This window comes from Cibotium barometz, chromosome 38 (assembly GCF_041138505.1).
Source record: "Cibotium barometz isolate CiBa-2024 chromosome 38, ASM4113850v1, whole genome shotgun sequence".
Classification (NCBI taxonomy): domain Eukaryota; kingdom Viridiplantae; phylum Streptophyta; class Polypodiopsida; order Cyatheales; family Cibotiaceae; genus Cibotium; species Cibotium barometz.
In genome coordinates, this window is record NC_141083.1 from 40,490,773 (window position 1) to 40,510,767 (window position 19,995).

Consider the following 19,995-nt stretch of genomic DNA (forward strand, 5'->3'; position numbering starts at 1 on the left):
TACGATTCTAGGACCCTATGGTCATGTGGTACCAATCCCAGTCCATGTTAGACAAGCTTGTCGATTGGACTCTTGAAGAGATCATGTGTGTAATACAAGAGTAGCACTCTTGGACAAGTTGGCCATTGTGCATCTAGGACGAGGTAAGGGTGTCTTAGGTAACTAGGATGTTAGTAACAGATGGGGCTTGGTTGTGCATGGCAGCCTAGTCAAGCCCGATTTTACTCCACTTTTTGAACTAGAATCGTGGAGTTTGTCTCAAGGAATATCTTATCTTGGTTAGGTTGGGTAAGTACATACAGCTTTCTTGTAAGGCCTCAAAGGTTGGAGTCATGAGAAACCATGAGCCTAGATTTATCCTTGACACAGTATGAGATAATCCCTTGAGGGGGGGTTTGTTGGGAATCAAGATCTTACCTGTGTGTGAACCCACTCCTATGAGTGAGGTACTGTGTCCGTGTGTGAACCACCTTTTAGAGGGGTATCAAATAATATCTAAATATGTGTACTATGGCATAAGCAATGATGTCAATAGGCCAACCTTTGTAACCTATAAAGGTACTTGTACTTCATTGAATTAATTACGCATCTATCACATCATTCAATCATGTAACTTTAGGAGCTTTGTTCTCTCTTCTCTCTCTATCCTTTTGCACACCCACTCCTATGACATGAAGATCTTTCAACATCCATAGCTGAGCATTGTAACTACAAACCCTAGCTGCAACCATTGTCCAGCTCTACCAGGAAAGTCAACACCCGTGAACTGATCCTCCAAGCTCCATGCGGGCCAAGGACCAAAAGTGTGAGAGACAATGTCGGTGAGGCGCATGTCCCCCAGGTGATGAGAGAGCACTATCACCTGTCCATGATTAATGGAGGAGACAGACTCCGCACTCCACTCTCACTCTGCTGCTACACTCAGTGAGAAGGACAAGATCATTGCACCATTCTCGGAGTGGCCAGTCTGGATCGGTAATCCATGCTGTACATTTTGTACTCTTATGTATCTGTTGAACCCTCTGTACCTGATGTTGGAGACATGGTTGTACCTGCTTCTATCTTGCTACTAGTGTTCACACAACAACTTGGAGATGTTCTATCTTGCTCCTAGTGTTCATGCAACAACACGTGTGGGAGCACGAGTACTCTCATGTGATGTCATCAATGATTTATCTACTCACACAATGGGCTACTCTCGTCTTGTGATTTGGATTGAGAATGGGCTATCTAGGCATCCTTGCCTTCTGAATGTCATGGGTTTACATGAGACCTTGGAGTTTTGGAAATTTTTTGGGTCATTATACTTTGTAACCTGGATAACCTGGTAGTGCTCATCTCAAGAAGCACCCCCAAAGTGTGTAACAAATAAATACTCCTTAGTAATATGACATGAATTCCAAAAGGGGGGGGCGGGGCCTGCAATCTCTCCCCATTGCAAGTAGAGCATCGGAAACTTGGAATGGTCCAAGGTGTGGAGGCAAGGACGGCAGGCCAATGGGCAGTATACCAAGATGGTCGCATCATCATTACCAAGCGGCATCCCACATAGCAATGCAAGGTCTATAGGACCACAAATGCACTCCACATTGCCACATGAAACTGCAATTGGACCCTCTGCCAGATCCAAGAGGTTTATCAAAGACCTACCCAGGGAAAGCGACATGGAGATACACGAGAGCCCCAAGAGAGGGCTAACCGAGGTGTCTGCACATAGGAGCCACACCCATGCCTCTTGTTTGGGGAGGGGGGGGTACGTGGCTCAGGTGAGAGCATACCTTAGCTGACCAATTGCTGCCTGCATGGCATGTAACATGTGTGTAAATGTATCTCGGGCTCTCAATGAATCCGACCTCCAAAACTAGAGCTTCCTCCAAAGCTGTGGCGGGGACACTCATTCCTGATGTATGTGAAGCCCTAGCAAGTCCAACCGAATAATACAGTTGATCTCTTACGCATTAGATCCAGATATGAGTAGTTCAGGCTATACTGAAAAGGAGGAAGGTGGTCCATCTTGAGCCCGTGTGTGTCAAACCACTCAACCACTTGGGATGCTAGTGCTGGTAATGATGGTGATACTGATGATGAGGAGGAGGAGGAGGGTAGTCTAGCATGCCTCTCTCTCTCTCTCCCTCTCCCTCGCCTGGTGTAACTGCAGGGATGCCTCAAGTGCCAGTCTCGGGAGATGGTCCCTACTAAGTGTATATACATGCTGAATGTATGTGATGGTCTGGGAAGAAGGCGGCTGCTCCAAACTCTGCTAGCACAATAGCATGTGGCACCGAAGCTTTATTTCCTGATCAAATGTGACAGCATCATTACCTGCAGTCTCTCTATGCTCTTCTAGGAGTCCACACCAAGACCCAGTCCCCAAAAAAGTGCATCATACTTCGTTGCTGGGCGTACCAGAGCATCAAAGAGCCAACACTTGGTATGGGGCTACTGGAAGTGGGCCTGAAAGCAGTCTCAGATCTGGCAGTTGGGAACTTTCTAACATTAGCAATGGCATTGTCATTTATATACCAAAATGATCATTTGAAGGCTATGCCGAAGTCTGATCATTTCAAGGTTATGATGTACATACGCTTAAGTCACAAATGCCAAAATCAAAATGTGTATACCTGGTGTCTTTCTTTCCATTTGGGGAAGAAGTCATTCCCTAAAAGCTCGAAAAGATGATCACGCATCTCATCATTTGTTACAAGCAGACACTTGCATTTGACTGCAGCATATAACCAATACCTGTCAAATGCAGCATGTATCCAAAACCTGAACACTCCAAGACATCTAGGTCCAACACGAAACAAACGTAGAATTTGTGCAGAAACAGGGAGAAAGGCAGCATGCATGATTGTAGAGATCAAATTATGTTTGTACCAGTCATCATTGGAGCCTTGAGGAGTGAAATACAGTGTATTTTCCTCCTTCCACTTTTTTATGGCAGCTTGATGTGCTGGTGTTTGAGCTATTCGAGCTGAGTGCCGGTTATGTAACAGTATCAGTGGTGGCCGTCGAATGGAGATTCTTGCTCCTGCTGCTTTCACCACTGCATTAAGCTGCAAAAACATCCCATCCACAAACAAAGCTTTAATAATGGAGAGAAGCCACTCGCTAAATCCAAATACTTCAAATTTTAATTACTTAAGCAGACAAATTAGCACCCTCCCACAAGAAAGAACCCTTTGGGAACTACATACAGCAGCCCAAAGAGGTCCCATTCAAAATGAAATTTAAACAGCTAGAAACGATCAATAAATAAACAATTCTTTCAGAATATGGAGTTCTTTAAGAGAGTATCATGAGTGGAAGAATCAAATAACATGTACATAAAATGGTGTGCTCATTACTCCACCAGGGAGTAGGCATAGTTTAAAGCCACTAGCCCTCTGCTCGTTCAGGCATATCCTACTATAGAAATGCACCAATGGCATGGTCATTCACAATAACAAAAACTGAAACATCACTGGGGGCTGCCTTGTGAGAACAGCTCTTTATACCATAAAAGAGATCACACAATGTGGTGTGACCAACTTCACACCTACCCCCCAATCTTTCCACGTATATGAATACTACTCAAGCTAACACACAGATGAGAAAAGAGGACTATGTCTCACGCTTTCCATTGCGCACTTTTGACAATAAATACCCCAGCCAGAATTCAATTATTCTCTCATGATTCACATGGGGCTTGTGTATTCCAAGGGTCAAGACAACCAAGGGGAGTGCTCCAGCCAAGGTGAAGAGTGCAGGTCAAGAACCAATTGTTATTTATCATTCTAATAAAGCAAATACACCATTCGTGGTGGGGGCCCTACTGTCCTGGCAGAGTTTACAGCTACTCCCCTATTGGTGGATGCCCTTTTTCAGCCAGTAACCTACATTCTGCGAGTACACATTGAGCAGAGAAAGGCTCCCGAAGCTAGCACTTGAGTCCTCTTGACAGTTAGCAGAGACCAAGAATGGAAAATCTTTGTATGCTAGGGTCATGCCGTGATTTCTAGCACACAGATTTCAGATTGACCGTCTACCCCCCTTCGATTACAGTCTTGACTCCCCATTCCTCCCACTCAGCAATCACGATATTAACCACCTCATTCGCACTGATCTCACGAGACTGGAGGTACACACTACATGGGTGGGTGTCATGTGCACAATGTGTATCTACCGTGTGCTACACGCACGCAAGACTAGCTTCGAGGTTTGGGGAAGCTTGGAGCTAGGCAGGCTATTTGGCGAGCTGAGTTAGGGAAAGACTAACGGGCAAGCATCCAAGTATGCACGGGCGGGCGCCCAAGTGTGGACGCCCAATGACCGGCCAAGAGCCTATAAAAGGGTGGCCAAGGTTAGTCATTAGGATATAGAGAGTCTCGCGAGTTTGTGAGAGCTCTATGGTCTTGGAGCCTGGATCTAGTGCAGACGTGCACCTGCTTTACGCAGCCGAGGCCGGCAACAATCTCGAGGCCCGAGAGGGTAGCTTCGTGGCGGTATGGGACGTCGCGAGGAGGAGATTGGTCGGTACGTCAACCTAGTTAGCTCAGCTCGTGGCTCGGTGGGGACAGCCAAGACTCTGGGCTTGCCCACGGCTGTCATGGTTGGGAGGTGAGTCAGGCCTGCACCCCCTTGTTGTTTGTTTGTTTGCAGGATTCGAGTCTCGCACCAAGAGCGTTCCACGAGGAGATCCGGTGGGGATTTGACAGTGGTATCAGAGCATGCCTCGTGAACGAGCAAGTCGGTACGTAGAGAAGATGAGGTCGAAGAAAGGTATGTGTTCAAAAAGCTTGCTGTTTTTTCTGTGCATACTGCTGCTTTCAGATTCAGTATGTTGTTTTTTCATCATAAGAACCCGTCATGATAGCGACTGTGGTCTAGAAAGGGTTGTTTGCTTTGCAAAGAAGAGAAAAGATGATTTTGAACTGTATAAACAGTTTCAGCAGAGAGAAAACAAAAAAAAAAAAGCATGGTTGCTTTTGGGTCGAAAGAGAGAGAGAGCGAGAGACGTGATGGATTAGCTGTTGCAAGTTCGCAAGCGCAAGCTGGTCGTGTGCTTGTTGGAGGCGCATGCATGCAGTAGGCCAAGCCTGCGTAGCCAGGCGCTTAGGCCAGGCGGCCAGGCGCCCAAGCCAAGCCTACGCAGGCGCCCAGGCCAGGCCTACGCAAGCGCCCAGGCCAGGCGGGCAGGCACCCAGGCCAGGCCTACGCAAGCGCCTAGGCCAGGCCGGCAGGCGCCCAAGCCAGGCCTACGCAGGCGCCCAGGCCCACGCCGCCTTGTGGCTAGGCCTACACGAGGCTGGCACAGGCGTAGGCTGAAGTGAAAGCACCGGCAGTACATTCGGCGACGGCAGCAGCGTGTGTGACGTCTGCAGACAGGCAACCGGCGGCGCTAATCCAAGAGGGATGGAAAAAAAAAACACAAAAGCATTCGTTGCTTTTGATATTTTTTAGATTTCTTTTTTTTAAGTTTAAAAGCCCCTCCACGTTTAAAGGTGGTATTTTTTTTTAAGAAAACAGAATATATATATCCATATATATATATATATATATATATATATATATATATATAAACACAAAAGCAAAAGCTCAAGTAGCTTTTGGCTATCGTTATATAAACCCCTTAAGTGGGCTTCTTGCCACACATCTCTCAAGTTTTCAAGCTCTCAAGTTCCCTTGCACTTTTATTGTGCAAAGATCGACTTTTCTCTCCACTTGTCCTCTTCACAATGTCGACCCAAGAATCGAAGTTGGAGCCCCTTGTCGAACGCGAAGGCTTGCCGGCTACGGAAGATACCGATGCCGATCTTTTTGACGATTATGTGTCAAAATCAGATTTCCAAGAGTTCAAAGTAGCTATCGAAGCTTCTTCTTCGGAACGTCGGGCACAAATCGCCGCCCAAATGCAAGCCTGGCAGAACTCCATCTCTCTCTTGACCACTACCATCTCTCCTCTTTCGGGTATGGATACCTTGGCCTCTACTTTAGGCCCCAACATAAATCCGGAACCGTTCGGGGGCAAGCAAAAGCAGCGTACCAAGGAGATCGTGGACACTTGGCTACATAAGTGGCAGGTCCATTTCTAGTTTCATCCATATGATGATGGAAAAAAGATCCAGTTAGCAGCAGGTTTCCTCTCCGACAAAGCTTTGCTTTGGTGGAATGAACTCAACCCTAAGCCAACAACTTGGGCACAATTCGAAGACGTCTTCAAGAAGGAATTCCTCAAGAAAGAGGATGATTATGATGTTGTTGCCCGGTTTTCAGCTTTGACCATGACCTCGCTGCACCTCACTTATGAGTTCTACCTCCAGAAGTTTGGGGACTTGCAGATGAAAGCTACAAAGATGGATCCCACTACTCTTTTGGGGTTCTTCCTAGCTGGTTTACCAGACTCATATCGTTTACAAGTTAAAAATAACAAATGCAAAACATTGGACGAAGCCATTCATTCAGCTCGTATCTATGATGATGCAATGGTCTCTTCCAAGTCTAAACCCATTACCGAGCAGGGGAACAGGCATAAAAGAAAGTTCTCCGCACCTATGGCTAACACGACTGAAGGAAAGTCTTCGGACCAACCTTCGAAGAATTCAAGTTCGACACGAGCGAAGAAGAAACGACTCCCTAGGGCTTTAAAGCTCAAGAAGAAAGGACGTTGTTTTATCTGCGAAGAAAAAGGACACATGCATAACGAGTGCCCAAAGCAAAAGGGTGCAAAGACCAACGCAGGACCCAAGCCAAAGATAGCTAACCAGTTGTCTTTTGACAGGTACGTCAATTACTGTTCTTTCTCGTCCTAGTACTTGTTCTGATTGTCTGTTCAACTCTAAAGTATTTGGCTTGCATGATCTTCTCCGCGTTTATGGAGAAGTGAATGGCCATAAAATTCACATTCTTCTAGACCCTGGCAGCTCACACAACTTTGTTAACTACAAACTTGTGCAGAAATTGAGTTTTGATACGACACCCAGCGGTCATACCTATGAGGTACGCCTACCTGCGGGGAAGCAAGTATGGGATCAAAAGGTGGAGATGCTTCCAATCCAGATTCAGGACTACAAAGATACTCTGGAATGCTATGTTATGCACCTAGAAAATGTAGACTTGTTATTAGGGATTGAGTGGTTTAAGACTCTTCAAGTCCAGATAGATTGGTCTAGTCATATTTTTTCTTTTCAGCATAGGGACATCCAGTATAGTATTTTACGTGATTGTATTCATTCCTCTCAGGGACCTCTTGTAAATACAGTTGATTTTGGAAATATAATGGATTCTTCTTTGTATACCGCTTTCCATTGTGTATTGATTCCACTTTCTTCCTTTCTCATCCCTTCCATGGATGTAAATGAATTAAGTGTGTTTGAAAGCAAAGAATTACAGAAGATACTTGATTCGTTTCACGACATATTTCCTAAGGAATTGCCATAGGGTTTACCACCTGAACGAACAGTAGATCATCGTATGGACTTGATCCCTGGTGCCCATCCTGTCAGTATTCCACCTTACAGGATGAGCCAAGCTCAGAAAGATGAGTTGGCTAAACAACTCGAAGATTATTTGAGGATGGGCCAGATCCGTCCAAGTAAATCACCTTGGGGTGCACCTGTGTTGCTTAGGAAAAAGAAGGACAACACCTAGAGAATGTGTATAGATTACAAGAGATTGAACAAGCTGACAATTAAGAACCGTTATCCTCTCCCTAGATCAGATGACCGGATTGATCGGTTATTAGCAGGAGTGATATATTTCACGAAGATAGATTTACGTACTGGCTATCACCAGATACGTATTCATGAAAGGCATGTCGAAAGAACCGCCTTTCGGACTAGGTATAGCCATTACGAGTTTCTCGTGTTACCGTTTGGGTTAACCAATGCTCCAACCACTTTCCAGCAAATGATGAACGATCTTTTTCGTGAACATTTGGGAAAATTTGTGGTGGTGTTCCTGGATGATATTTTGATATATAGTCGTACTCTTGAGGATCATATTAGACACCTCACGATTGTCTTATCTATTTTAAGACAGAATCGACTATATGCTAAGTTAAGTAAATGTGAGTTTTTTATGACAGACATCATTTACTTGGGACACAAGATCACTGGAGATGGATTGAGCATTGACTATGACCGAGTTCAAAAGGTTCCGGACTGGCCTATACTGCGAACAGTGAAACAACTTCGTTCTTTTCTCCATTTTGTTGTTTTTCTTCGGAAATTTGTGCGGGAGTACTCTCAGCTCACACTACCAATGACCGACTTATTGAAAGGTCGTGGACGTAAGTCCAATCAGCCTATCACTTGGAATAACGATTTGGATATGGCCTTCAGACTTTTGAAAGATAAAGTCAAGGAAGCACCTATCTTAGCATTACCCGATCCTAGTCGGCCTTATGTTCTTGAAACTGATGCCAGTGACTATGCCATCAGGACTGCTCTATTTCAAGATGGTAGACCGGTTACTTTTAAAAGTAAAAAGCTAGACGACACTCAATCTCGTTGGCCAACCCTTGAGAAGGAGCTTTATGCTATGATTCATAATCTCAAGGTTTGGAGACATTATTTATATGGCTCCAAGTTTGTGGTATTGACTGATCATCAGTCAATCAAGTATGTGTGTGATGCGGATGACTTGAGAGGAAGGAAAGCTCGTTGGGCTGAGTTAATGCAAGATTTTGATTTTGAGATCCGTTATCAGAAAGGGTCCATGAATAGTGTTGCAGATGCGTTTAGTCGAATCAGAGAGGTGAATACTTTGTCGTTCACTGAGATTTCTACTGACTTATTTCAGTCATTGAGAGGGCTTTGCAGGACTGATAGTTATTTTGGTCCATTTTGGCAGAAGATACAGGACGGGAGCTCATTGATTGACCAAGACTCGATGACTAAGCAGTCTACCTTTCAGGTTGCAGGAGGCCAGTGGATGATTCGGAATGGTTTACTATTCCGTAATAACAAAATTTGTGTACCACAGATCCGAGACATTAGGTCCAAGATTCTTAAGGAGTGTCACGACGCCCCTTCTGCTGGACACCCTGGGGTACACAGGATGCTATCGTTAGTAGAACACACTTTTTATTGGCCAAAGATAAAAGGGTATGTAGAAGATTATGTTCTCAAGTGTCAAATTTGTCAGGCAAATAAAGCTGAACGCTTTAGACAAGCTGGGTTGTTGCATCCTTTGCAAATCCCAGGTAATAAATGGGAAAGTATTTCCATGGATTTTATTACCGGATTGCCAAGAACACATCAAGGCCACGATTCTATTTGAGTTGTGGTAGATCGCTTGACAAAAATGGCTAGATTTTTTCCGACCCGGAAGACTATTACAGCTACGCAATTAGCACGGCAGTTTATCGAGCAATTGTTTCGACTGTACAGGTTACCGCAAGACATAGTCAGTGATAGGGACTCTAAGTTTACGAGTAATTTTTTTGAAAACTTGTTTTTGAGAAGTTGGAAACAACTTTGAATTTGAGTTCCTCTGATCATCCTCAATCTGATGGCCCCCAGACTGAAAGAGTGAATCAGATTTTGGAAGATATGGTTCGAGCATATATATCCAAAAGACAGAGTTCATGGAAGGATTATCTTCCTATGTTAGAATTTGCATATAACAGTACTAAGCATACGAGTACAGGTTTTAGTCCTTTCATGCTTATGTATGGTTTTCAACCTAGATCACCTGTTACAGTAGGATTCTTAGGACTTCAGCATGATGCAGCACGTAACTTTTTGCAAGATATGCAGGAAATGTTACAAGTTGCGAAAGAATCTATTAGAAGTGCTCAAGACCGAGACAGATTTTATTCTAATAGACATCGTTCACCCATAGAGTTCTCTGCCGGAACGATGGTGTATTTGCGAGTTTCAAAAGATTCCCAGACTTTACGGACAAGTCAATCTCCGAAATTATCTCCTAGATACTGTGGACCGTTTCGTATTACACAAAGGATTGGTTCAGTTGCATATGAATTGGATTTGCCTTCTCATGTGAAAGTTCATCCTGTATTTCACGTCAGTCGTCGACTTAAGAAAGTACTGGGTGGAACAGACCAGTTAGTTACTCCTCAAGAAATCATAGATGTCGAGGACATGACATTTATTCCACACGAACCTGAAAAGATTCTTGGCTTTCGTTAAAGAAGATAGCGTAATACGCTTATCACGGAATACAAGATCAAATGGAAGGATCGTGTTGAGGAGGTTGCTACATGGGAGACATTGACTACTCTTCAGAGAGATTACCCTGGCTTTTTCGTGAGCTCAGGAGTGAGCTCTTAGAGGAAGGGGAGTATGTCATGTGCACAGTGTGTATCTACCGTGTGCTACACGCACGCAAGACTAGCTTCGAAGCTTGGAGCTAGGCAGGCTGTTTGGCGAGCTGAGTTAAAGAAAGACTAACGGGCGGGCATCCAAGTATGCACGGGCGGGCGCCCAAGTGTGGACGCCCGATGGCCGGCCAAGAGCCTATAAAAGGGTGGCCAAGGTTAGTCATTAGGATATAGAGAGTCTCGCAAGTTTGTGAGAGCTCTATGGTCTTGGAGCCTGGATCTAGTGCAGACGTGCACCTGCTGTCACCAACTGGCCGACCATTTGGTCCATCTCCAGTTTTTGTGTCTCGTTCACTTGAGGCCAGGCCGGTGTCTCATGTGAAGAGGCCAGTATTTTACTGACATGGACGGAAGCCACACTGGTGCCACCCGTGTGTTAGCAGGATGGTGTCGTATGGACGGGAGCCAGACTGGTGCCACCCATATATGACTTGGACTGTGTTCGACCCCCCACGGGATTGTCACACCATGAAAGAGCCAGTATTTGTGCCATGTCTTGCCCTTCCATATGCCGTAGTTGCTCCCGTCCAACTGACGGTCCACCGGGAATGTGGGGAGTGTCAGGATCTTCACATGTCTCTCGGCCATCTCAAACAGATCTGCCATAGCGGGGATGTACTCTGAAAAGGGTGGGTGGGTGGGAACAAAGAAGAACTAAAACCTGCAAGTGGCTGTCCAGCAATTCAGCCCGCCTTCCTCTTGCTTCTCCTCTTCCCGATCAGCCCAAAACAGTCCACCAATCAGCCACAAAACAGTCCCCCTCTTGCTCACACAAATCCCAAGACCTATCTAGAGCCTAGGGCTCTGATACCATGTCAGAATACGCAGCGGAGATGATGACCAAATCTGGAAACACGAGCAAAAACGCAGGCAGAAAAACAGCACAAGAGAGACAGATGTAGGCGTGTAACTCTGCTCTATATACACAAGAAGATCCCAAGAAATGATACAAATGAGGTATGGGGGCTGAGGACCTATATATACCCCCCTAGAGGGCAGTCGGCCAGCATAAGGAAAAGCCCACGACTGATAAAAAGGTCCACGACTGCATAAATGCAGTCGGCCAGCAATCTGGTGCCCAAAACTGATCAAAACCAGTCGGCCGGCAGCAAGAGTGCCCACGACTGATAAACATCCAGTCGGCCAGCACTGTACTGCTCTTGGCACCCTCTGGCAGCCCTCCCAAGCCTCAGAAAAATGGAAAAAATAGGGGAAAAATACGGAGAGTGGGAAAAAAAGGGAAAACACCTCATAAGGGCGGGCACACCCACAACAAAGGCCCTGGTGTATAAAACTAGACAGGAGATGACTTCTAACAAATCTTTCGGCCTTCAACTTCTCTCGTTCTGAATCAGGCTTCTTCTCAGAAGACTTCTCCGGTGAAGCCTTCCCTTTGCCCTTGTTGTTATTCCGGCCTTTCGACCGTTGGCCAATTAAGGTCTCCGAACCTCCGCTATGAGGAGGGTTCGTGAAACGTTCCTCCTGGTCCAAGACCATTGGCACAAGCTCCTCCCAGGTTATGGTGCTGAGCCTACCACTCGTAATCAACGAGGAATAGAAAGCAGAATACTGAGCCGGCAAGTGGGAAAGCAAAGTGATGGCCATGTCTTTAGATGATATCTCTTTCCCAGCTTGTAGGACTTCCTGCTGAAGGGCCTGCAGCTTGTTAATGTGTTCTCGCATCGTCGAAGACTTTGCAGGGTTCATAACCCACATCTGCACTTCCAAGGAGATCCGTTTCATGGGTGATACCCTGTTATACAAAGAAGCCAAGTGCTCCCATATGCCTCTCGCCAGCGTCATGTGCTTTACATGATTGATCACTTGTGGTGTGCAATTGAGGAAAATAAACGACCGGACCCTGACGTTGACACGATCCCACATGTGTGCCTGTGCCTCTCGGTCCTTCCTCGTCGACAGTAACTCTCCTTCCTCTGCTTCCGGCCGTGGAACCCCGATAATGATAAAATCAGCAATGTCATATGACTCCAGCACCGACTCCATCATGACCTTCCAGATGCCGTAATTGGACCCATCCAACTGACGATCCACTGGGAACGTGGGGAGAGTCGGAATCTTCACGTGGTTCTCAGCCATCTCTAGTAAATCTGCCATCATGGGGAGTAACCTGAAAGGGTGGGTGGGTGGGAAAAAAAATCTGAAAACCTGCAAGTGACTGTACAGCACCTTAGCCCGCCTTCCTCTTGCACCTTCTCTTCCCAAACAGTCCAAAACAGTCCACCAATCTCAGCAGCCTAACGCTCCCCCTCTTGCTCAGAAAAACTCCCAAGATCTATCTCGAGCCTAGGGCTCTGATACCATGTCAGAATATGCAGCGGAAATGATAACCAAACTTGGGTAGACAAGAGCAAGTAGAATGCAGAAAATAGACAGCACAAGAAACACAGAGAGATAGGTGTGTAAACTCTTCTCTATACACAAGATCCCACAGAAAACTGAATGAGGAAGTGGTGGGGACATGGGGCCTATTTATATGCCCCTATGAGAGCAGTCGGCCAGCACTGAAGGGCCTCCACAACTGCATGAGCAGTCGGCCAGCAGTGAAAAGGTCCACGACTGCATGTATCCAGTCGGCCAGCAGAAAAGGTCCACGACTGCATGTATCCAGTCGGCCGGCAGTCCAGAAGCCCACGAATGATGTGTGAGCAATCGGCCAGCCACAAGACTGCAATTGGGACAGTCGGCCAGCCTTGAAGTGCTCCTGCCAACCTCTGGCATCCCTCCCCACCACTGGAAAAAATGGAAAAAAATAGGAAAAAATACGGGGAGTGAGGAAAAATGATAAAACACCTTATACACGGCGGGCACACCCACAACAGAAGCCGTGGTGTATAAATATAGACAGGAGATGACTTCTAACACAAGCATCTCCTCTTCTCAACGTTTTGCAGCCACAGAGGAGTTAGGTCATCATCTATAATCCTCAGCCTCAGTATTTCCACCATAGGGAAAAGGACAAGGGATCATCAGCAGTAGCATTCAGCATAGATCCTTTGGATCTCAGTTGTAATCATTTCATATTAATTTAGTTGCATTGCATTGCATTCAAAGCTATCTTGCAGTCATCTTTCTTTATCTCTTATCTCTCTTAGTATAAGTTACGTGCAGGATTAGTCATATTAGGGCTGGATTACTACGATCAACTCCCTCATGTCACATTGGTATCAGATTCTCAGGGTAGCCAGCTCCTAGCGTTTTTCTACACCATGCAGTTATTCAGCATTTCATTCGCTTCGGCTCAGTTAAACCCAGTTTTGAAGATTTTGCAAGCCTTCCTTAGGGTCCTTCCCTTAGGCATGCACTAGTAAATCCATCATCTGCACCATGCACAGCATATAGGAGTGCATATGGCTTGCATAGCATTCTCAGTTTCTTGCATTCAGCATCTTAGTTCCATGCTCCATATCACTGGTGCATGCTTTTATCTGCTACATGCTTTCTTGATGATGATGATTTGCTATATGCCTATGATGTGAAATGGTGCCAGTGTGTCACTGTGCACCCTGTAGGGGTGTGCACGTGACATTCCCTTCTGCTGCTGAGATTGTTGCTAGGTGGTAGACCTGGCAACACTTTGACTCCCTGTTATACTGATCCTCCTCTTCTGAAACCACTATCCCCCACTTCTTCTGCTTCTTCGGGAATTGAGGTTAATGCTGGAGTAGTCGACTAAGGAATTGCCTGGCAATGCTAACTGCTTGGAGAACTTGAAGCACCTCTGACTTGCCTGTGGAATCCTCTCACACACCATCCCCGTGGATCATGAAACTCTAAACTTCCTGAGGCCTGTTGGAGCACCTTCCTTTCTTCTTCTGATGAAGATAACTCCCTTATGTTGCCATGTGAAGCACAAACCTCCATTTTCTCTGATGATGATGAATGTCAGTTTTCCCCAGAAAACTCTTTGGTGTCCTTGTAGACCTTGCAGATGCACATCATCATGGCCTTGGGGTAACCCTAGGGGCAGCATAATTCAGATAGAAGAGCATCAGTACCTGTCGGCAGTTTCTGGACCATCTGGAGGAGGTCGACATCAGTCACAGCATCATCATATGCAGCATAGAAGCATGTACCACAGGCCAGGGCAGTGCCTAGGCCTTTCAAACCATCATAGGCCTCATCAGCAGCAGGTCAGGGCCTGTTATAGGCTAGACGACTGCACACATCAGGTCGTGGACATAAATAACAGCCGACAGCAGTCTTTTTGGGCTGTCGTGGATTTACAGCAGACCGACAGGCCTTAATACTGGCCAACCTGCATATAGAGGACATATAAAAGAGGGGGGCCAGTCCACCCATTCAAGCATCTCCTCTTCTCAGCGTTTTGCAGCCACAGAGGAGTTAGGTCATCATCTATAATCCTTGGCCTCAGTATTTCCAGCATAGGGAAAAGGGCAAGGGATCATCAGCAGTAGCATTCAGCATAGATCCATTGGATCTCAGTTGTAATCATTTCATATTAATTTAGTTGCATTGCATTGCATTCAAAGCTATCTTGCAGTCATCTTTCTTTATCTCTTATCTCTCTCAGTATAAGTTAAGTGCAGGATTAGTCATATTAGGGCTGGATTACTACGATCAACTCCCTCATGTCACATAGGTATAGACCAGATTAGGGTTTCCTCACATCGCTTGTGGGTGGAGACTAGGAGAGCTATCAGGATTGATAAGAGGAGAGGACCTGTCGGGCTGTGCTTACTAGAGGTGGAGACAGAGGAGCATTACATTTGTAAATGCCCCATATATTATGAGATCAAAGGGAGACTTCATTGCCTTTTCAGAGATGGATTTGGGCCACTCGCCCGGGTCATGGATTACCCTGAGCAAAGTTGTCTTGGACTATACCTCATGGAGATTCACCGAGACAGACAGCTTGATGCATACATCACAAAGACATGGACACGATGCCCCCTGGACCTCTACCTCCAAGACCTCTTATCACAAGCTTCTTTGCCCCCCTGTCAGGAGAGCAGTCTTAGACGACATAGAGAAACCACAAAGGGTGCCTCATCCACCAGATAGGTAAGGCAGTGCCTTCCAATAGCAAGCCAGCTGCCCACACTCGGGTTCCCAGGAGTATCCATCGAGAGAGCATTCCAGATAAGGAGGGCCAGACGGCCGAGACCAGTGAGAAAGAGAGCACACTCCCTTCATCAGTCTCAATAGCAAGCCAGCTGCCCACACTCGGGTTCCCAGGAGTATCCATCGAGAGAGCATTCCAGATAAGGAGGGCCAGACGGCCGAGACCGGTGAGAAAGAGAGCACACTCCCTTCATCAGTCTCAGATCTGGGAGATACTCCAAAGACACCATAGTACTTTCCCATGGAAGGTGGATTTTGAAGAGCTCTACATAGTTGTTGAGGAGGCTGGGTCTCCACTCTTCAGGATGCCACCACCCCATGATCCTCAGTCTCTCTAGTTATTCAAGCCATACCTCATTTAGCCACTACTTACTTGTTTGCAATTGTTGCTGTTAGTTTTAGGTTCTTTTTCATTTATGTTATTTACCAGGATCATTGTAACCCACGGACGTTAGTATAATTTTCTTTCTTTCTTTCTCGGCAAGGGATGCTCCATGAAAGATTGTGGATGCAAAAAGTATATATCAACTCACAAGTTCTGAGCCCATATATTGACCGCCCGTCCCCTCTTCCGACAGAGAACGTGTACCCAAGAGCTATTTTTCCTACCACACCACTTGTCTCACATTGAGGGCTGCTTTGTAATTTTGTAACGGGGTAAACATGGTCTCTCATATGATGGTTTTATCTAGGTAGCTAGTTTTTTTTTTCTTTTTTCCATGACTTCATGGCTCCATCACAACACTTTTGACAAAGTGGTTGGAAACATTAGGCACAATACGTAAAATACTTGTTTGATTAAGAACAGAAAGTACCAAAAAGATACAGTAAATTAAGTGCGCCACTATTTTTCTAGTTTGAATAGTATAAATGATATGTTGAAAACAGCTGTGTACACATTGTGCGTGCAGACTACATGAGAGAGTATATGATTGCATGGATGAGGCATAGGGACGACCTAATAAGGTCTAGAACAAACAGGAACTTCAAAATTCTATAGAACCTTGAGCATTTTGCATGGTGTCGTACGAAACACCCTGTACAGTACGCAAAGCACCAAACCAATCATGAGGTTGAGTCTGAGAACGGAATGCAACTATGAAGTGTTTTTGCCTCATAGACTCTTTGGTCTTTTGAATATAACTTGAGTCCGAGAACGGAATGCAACTCTGAAGTCTTTTTGTCTCATAGACTCTTTGGTCTTTTGAATATAACTTTCTTTCTTTCTTTCCTTCTCTCTCTCTACCAAATTCCTTAAATTGAAAAAAGCAAACTCACCTTACATAAAGAGAAGAATATGAGAAAAAAAAAAAGAATGAATATGAGAGTTAATCAAATCTTAAATTACCAGATTAAAACTAAATCCTCGAAAGACTTGAGGATTGTATAGCCCAATATTCGCACCATCTAAGATAGCCTCATAAGGCCCGTGCTTATCCAGCCATTCCTGCCCAAAAAAAAATTGAAGTTCTGTTAAATAATGATATGCTAGCCTGAAAAAGAAGCTACACTACACAACAAGGCTTGAATTAATTCAAGGATGGCCCTCTTTCGGCTTTCAAAATCAAACCTGGAATGCCTTGAATGATTTCGGATGGTGTTCTCTTTGGCAGGCAAGTTCTGCAAGAGACTTTGCAAAGCTCTTTGTCTCTTCAGGATCTAAATCTATGGTACACAGTTTTTCCCCACACGACAGGCATAACCCGGTTTTGCTTATGCTTGTTCTCTTCGCTTCCCACTCCCCCTTTCCCAGCCAACCCAGACCATGCCAGCCTCCACCACCCGCCTGTGTAGCTTGTCTGAGCTCTTCCTTTGATGGCAGTTTCTCCCACTTACCCTTTCCTGCAGAAGCCGCATCCTCGCTGTTGAACCACCTTTCAATAGTCCTCACTGTTGCTGGCGAAAGTTCTCTAACAGTCGTCCTTAATCTCTGCAGCAGAGAATAGACTTTGTCGTCGAGTCCAGCTCCTACACTGACTCTCAGGAGACTGTCTAGCAGGTTTTCATCAGGCAGAACACCAGCTTCCAGCATATAATCATCTACCTCAAATGCCTTGTCTACCTTGTTATTTTCACAAAAACAAAGCATAGGTGGACCATAAGACCTGAGCTTAGGAGCTATGCCTGCCGAAGCCATCCTCTTCACCGTATCAAAGGCCAAATCACCATCACCCTTAGCAACAGCTAGTCTGGCAAGGGACGTGAATGCAGCTTCATTTAGGGGTACTCCTGCCTGCAGCATGTCCTCATAAATTTCCACTCCCCTCCTAGCTGCCAACTCCATATCCTCCAAGCCAAAACAAACCAGTTCCTTGTTGCCCTCCGATAAGTCGCTACCATTAGTGCCTTCTGAGCTTTCAATCTCTTTGTCTTTCTGTTTGTTGGTATGAAGAGTTGAGGCTTCAGAGTCTTTCTTTTTTCTCCTACTTTTTTCTCTTGTTAAACTGCCAGATGCAGCACCAGAGCAGATGTACAGTAAAACATTGTAATTATGCACATTCAATTTTACCACCCCTTCTCCCTTAACTTTGTCATAGATCTCAAGTGCACCATGCAGATCGCCATGCCTGGAACACATGTTGAGCTTTACAAGGGTAATCATTTCCTCGGGATTCTTTTTGAACCGTCTGGACACCTTGATGCTGTCCAGATTTGCCACATTGTCTCTAAACCCTCTTTTCTCACATGCTTGCTCCTGAGAAGAGGCTTCTGAGGATATTTTCTCAGCTTGAGGAGAGGTTCCATGACTATGTGCACCTTCATTCGACAAATGCATGCTACTGCTGCTTTCTATGCAAGAGGGCTTGAGCTCAGCAGTGCTAACATCAGCATAAATTTGGTCTTCTTTTTCATGGACCTTGAAACCCTTGGACTCATCATTCACGATTGTAAGGGAATCACAATGCCCTTGCTCTTCATTTCTGCGAACTTTGGCACGCGATACCTTTTTTGCACCATTGACGGCAGGCTGCACACCTTGCAATGATCTCTTGGTACCCTTACTGGACTTAGTGCCCTTACTGGACCTTTCCTGAAACTCTGAGCTTGTGCTGAAACAAACAGACCTAAACGCAGTAACCCCACTTGCACTAACAGACTGTGGATGCTTGTCTTTTCTCAAAAATAAGGCCGAGTCTTGATGCTTACCTTTGCTTCTGAAACCGGCAGGATGTGGAGAGAAAACTCTAACACTGGAGTCTGCAAACCTTGGAAAGCCACCTCTGTAAAGAGACTGCTCATCAGACAAGCGCTGTCTCCAGCAAAGAGAAAACTGATGATGAGAAAAGGATCTGTATTCTCTGGGAGTCTCAGACCCTAGAAGCCCTAAGATACCCAAAGGGTGAATGGTGTTCTTACAATACCTCACAGATGGCACTCGCATAGGGAATTGCGTAAGCCATGGAGAGGGCCTCATCATGCAGCCCCCTCTTAGTTCGTTTGGCTTGCCCATGGGTTTATCAAAAGTTGTCGAGGTGCTTATCTCATTAATTTTTTCGAGGGTGTGCGAATTTAATTTTTGGTAAAAAAAACTTAGGCACACTAAGGTTTACAACCTTAGTGACAACCTTAGTGTAAGATAAATTTAAATATTTATTTATTAATCCTTGAACTGATATAAAGATAACAACATAGGAGGAGTCGACATTCTAACAATATTTGTAAGTATATATTAGCCTCAAATTGTATTTTATTTTTTAATTTAAAAAATTTATCTTAAATAACAACTTTTTAAAATGTTCATTTGTTTGTATGTCTATAGCTTGAAGCAGTGGACCACCCCCGTACGTAAGATGAATATGATTTTGCATTACAACGGGGTTTGCAAGCTCTATTTGATAGTGTGCAAGACAAAGGATATATTGTCATTACTGGAGGAGATGCTTGGCAAGCATGGCAAGTAAGTACATTCCTAAACCCTAAACCTCTTTGTTTTTGCAAAATTGATTCTCACTTGTATTAGTTTTATTGTGTTTTAGGATCATGTTACTATTATCCACCTCATTAACACTAGGTATGTCATTCAATATAGAGATGGAGTATACATTATTATTTTTTCCATTAAGCTTATATCCCATCACCCCATCTTCTAACAACACTAGAGGCTTAGTCACAATAACATCACATTAGACTTTATGGTTGTAATTCGATGTAATTTAGATTGTGACTTGTAAAAGGCAAAATGCAATTACAAATCTTCTACTTTATAAATGTTTCAACGTCATGGTGGTGGTGTTGTGAAATTCAAAGTGTCATTAGACTTTATGGTTGTCATTCGGTGAAACTTTGACCTTTAAGCCTTTGGAAGTCTATGGCAAAATATATATTAGTCACGCTTGTAAGATGAATGGATATTGATTATACGGAAAGGAATGTATTATGTTACCTAAACTAACATGTAAGGAATCATACTATGCATTGTGCAATATAAAAGGTATATAAAACGCACACTTGTGAGATGAATGGATATTCATTATATGGAAAGAAATGTTGCCATAAACTAACATGCAAGGAATCATGATATGCATTGTGCAACATAAAAGGTGTATCAAAAGGCAAACTCTTTTCAA

General features: G+C 44.8%; 1 protein-coding gene across 3 annotated transcripts in view; it reads right to left on the reverse strand.

Moving 5' to 3' along the window:
• Positions 1-18,905, reverse strand: part of LOC147616715 (proteinaceous RNase P 1, chloroplastic/mitochondrial-like) — a 51,590-nt gene extending 32,685 nt beyond the window's left edge. The window contains exons 1-5 of one of the 3 annotated variants that reach the window (XM_086777789.1): positions 18,790-18,858; positions 16,998-18,677; positions 16,776-16,874; positions 2,878-3,056; positions 2,622-2,742 (exon numbers count right to left, since the gene is read on the reverse strand). In XM_086777789.1, the coding sequence (XP_086633915.1) occupies positions 2,622-2,742; positions 2,878-3,056; positions 16,776-16,874; positions 16,998-18,677; positions 18,790-18,828 (2,118 nt within the window). In that variant the 5' untranslated portion in view covers positions 18,829-18,858. Of the gene's footprint in view, positions 1-2,621; positions 2,743-2,877; positions 3,057-16,775; positions 16,875-16,997 lie in introns of all 3 variants that reach the window. The other 2 variants (XR_015262540.1, XM_086777788.1) reach the window with 2 other exon arrangements.
• Between the last annotated feature and the right edge of the window lie 1,090 nt (positions 18,906-19,995).